Source organism: Nicotiana tabacum, chromosome 1 (genome assembly GCF_000715075.1).
Source record: "Nicotiana tabacum cultivar K326 chromosome 1, ASM71507v2, whole genome shotgun sequence".
Classification (NCBI taxonomy): domain Eukaryota; kingdom Viridiplantae; phylum Streptophyta; class Magnoliopsida; order Solanales; family Solanaceae; genus Nicotiana; species Nicotiana tabacum.
The window spans coordinates 11,898,501-11,900,766 of NC_134080.1; the positions used below are offsets into that span (position 1 = coordinate 11,898,501).

The following is a 2,266-nucleotide window of genomic DNA, read 5'->3' on the forward strand; positions in this document are numbered from 1 at the left end:
TAGCTATTTTTAAGGTGTACACATATACATATCTAAAAAATTGTCGAAGTATATGAAGTCCGATGACACTTCAAGATTACACATAGGTCCGTCTTTAGTAGCAAGTATTCGATGAAATAATTCAGATACACGCAAGTCAACCCGAACATCTATCGAAAGAAAAGGTAAATTCATATTTGTACGTTTCTTTAGCATTTAAGCCTTTCTTTATTGTGCATGGTTCTGTTCACTTAGTTGATCCATCTCTTTTTTATTCTTTTTTGCAAGTATATATACCCCTTTTCCAATGTCTTCTTCCTCAAATTAAATATTTCCAACTTCCTCTCTATAAGTCCATTTCAATGGCTAAAATTTACTCTAACAAGTCAAACCTAAGTACTATTTCTTCTTCTTCTTCAATTTCTTCAAACTCTTATATGAGCCCAAGAAGAGAAATATTTACTTTGTGGATGAAATCTCTAGTCTACCATGGAAATGGCTGCACTGTTTATGATTCAAAAGGCCAAATTGTTTACCGAATTGACAACTACAACATTAAACGTAGCAAGGAAGTCCATCTCATGGATTCCAATGGCAGAGTTCTCTTTTCTATTCGAAATAGGGTAAGCATAAGTTGGCCGCTCACGTGCTGGTTTGATTCTTTTTTATGAGCCAAACACGTAAAAGTTCCTTCAAATAATTGAGTGATAGTGAGATTTGAGTTCACGACTTTATCTATTCTAATACCATGTTGAATTATATGATCATTTTATTTAAAAATTTAAACTGCTAGAGAATTATATTATTTATTTAGTTAATTATATCTCTAACAATACTCAAATATTTTCTTGTTTTTTTTTTCTCCTCAGAAAGTTCCAGTGTTTGGACATTGGGATGGCTATAAATGGAATTATGAAGGAGCGACTAGTAAGGAGATACCATGGTTTCAAGTGAAGAAAATTCACAATGTCCTTAGAGGAGATAATATGAATTACTATAATGTTATATTGGGATGTAATCAAGCTGAAGCAAACTGCTATAACATTATCCTTGGCACAACATCAATTAAGATTGTAACCCAAGCAGGCAGACTTGTTGCAGAGGTTAGTCACTACCCTTAATTTTGAGATAACAACATATAACCATCCGTAAAAATTGGAATAATAATCCGGAAAACAATATATGTTACCTGCTACAATAAGTTACCATATACTGATCGTGTAAAATTCTTTTTGGCTTTGTGTTTATTAGGTAAAACAAAAACAAGCAACTTCAGGAGTACTATTTGGAAGTGATGTATTAACATTGGTTGTGGAACCACATGTTGATCACTCATTGGTTATGGCTCTTGTTACTGTTTGTGGTCTCATCCATCACAAAATTTGATAATAAATTCAACTTATTTGGCACTGAATCGGCGTCACTATTGTTGTAATATCTCCTTCCTCTCTTTTTTTCTTCTTCCTATTTTGTTGGGAATTCCTTGTTTGTTCTTGCAAACATTTGTACCTTTAAGAATGAGTTGTTTGGATGTAATCATGTAATGAATATTGAAGTGTGTAATATATATGCACAAGTAATGATATGACTAAATAAAAAATTATCGTATGCATGCTCATGGCAAAATCCAAGATCTTATGTTAGTTGGCAGAAGTACCATAACAACCTTTTTGACCAATGTGTACGAAAGTAATATAAATATACATATTCAACTGCATAAGGATTTCTCAAGTTGAGATCCTTCTGCTTGGACAAATATTGTAGACTCTGATGATCTGTGAATACCTCACACGATATGCTGTAGAGATAGTGCCTCTAAATCTTCAATAGATGAACAATGACTGCCAACTCTAGGTCATGAATAGGGTAATTCTTCTCATGAACCTTCAACTGTCGCGACGCGTATGCAATCACCCTACCATCTTGCATCAATACTGTATCGAACCGAATACGAGATGCATCACAATACACCATGTAGGATCCTGAACCTGTGGGAAACACCAACACTAGTGTCGTAGTCAAAACAGTCTTGAGCTTCTGAAATCTCAACTCACACTCATCTGACTATTTGAATGGGGAATCCTTCTCGGTCAATCTAGTCAATGAGACTCCTATAGATGAAAACTCCTCCACGAATCATCGATAATAACCCGCCAAACCTCGGAAATTCCGGATCTCTGCAACTGAACTAGGTCTAGGCCAGTTCTGAACTGCCTCAATCTTCTTAGGATCCATCTTTATGCCCTCTGCCGATACAACATGTCCCAAAAAGGCGACTGAGTCTAAC

At 35.1% G+C, this 2,266-nt stretch overlaps 1 protein-coding gene across 1 annotated transcript; it reads left to right on the top strand.

The window, feature by feature from the left end:
* Positions 1 to 298: 298 nt before the first annotated feature.
* Positions 299 to 1,597, top strand: LOC107830144 (protein LURP-one-related 11-like). The gene is made up of 3 exons (XM_016657624.2): positions 299 to 602; positions 849 to 1,082; positions 1,231 to 1,597. The coding sequence occupies exons 1-3, from the start codon at positions 342 to 344 to the stop codon at positions 1,363 to 1,365; spliced, it is 630 nt and encodes a 209-aa protein (XP_016513110.1). The 5' UTR covers positions 299 to 341; the 3' UTR covers positions 1,366 to 1,597.
* The last annotated feature ends 669 nt before the right edge of the window (positions 1,598 to 2,266 follow it).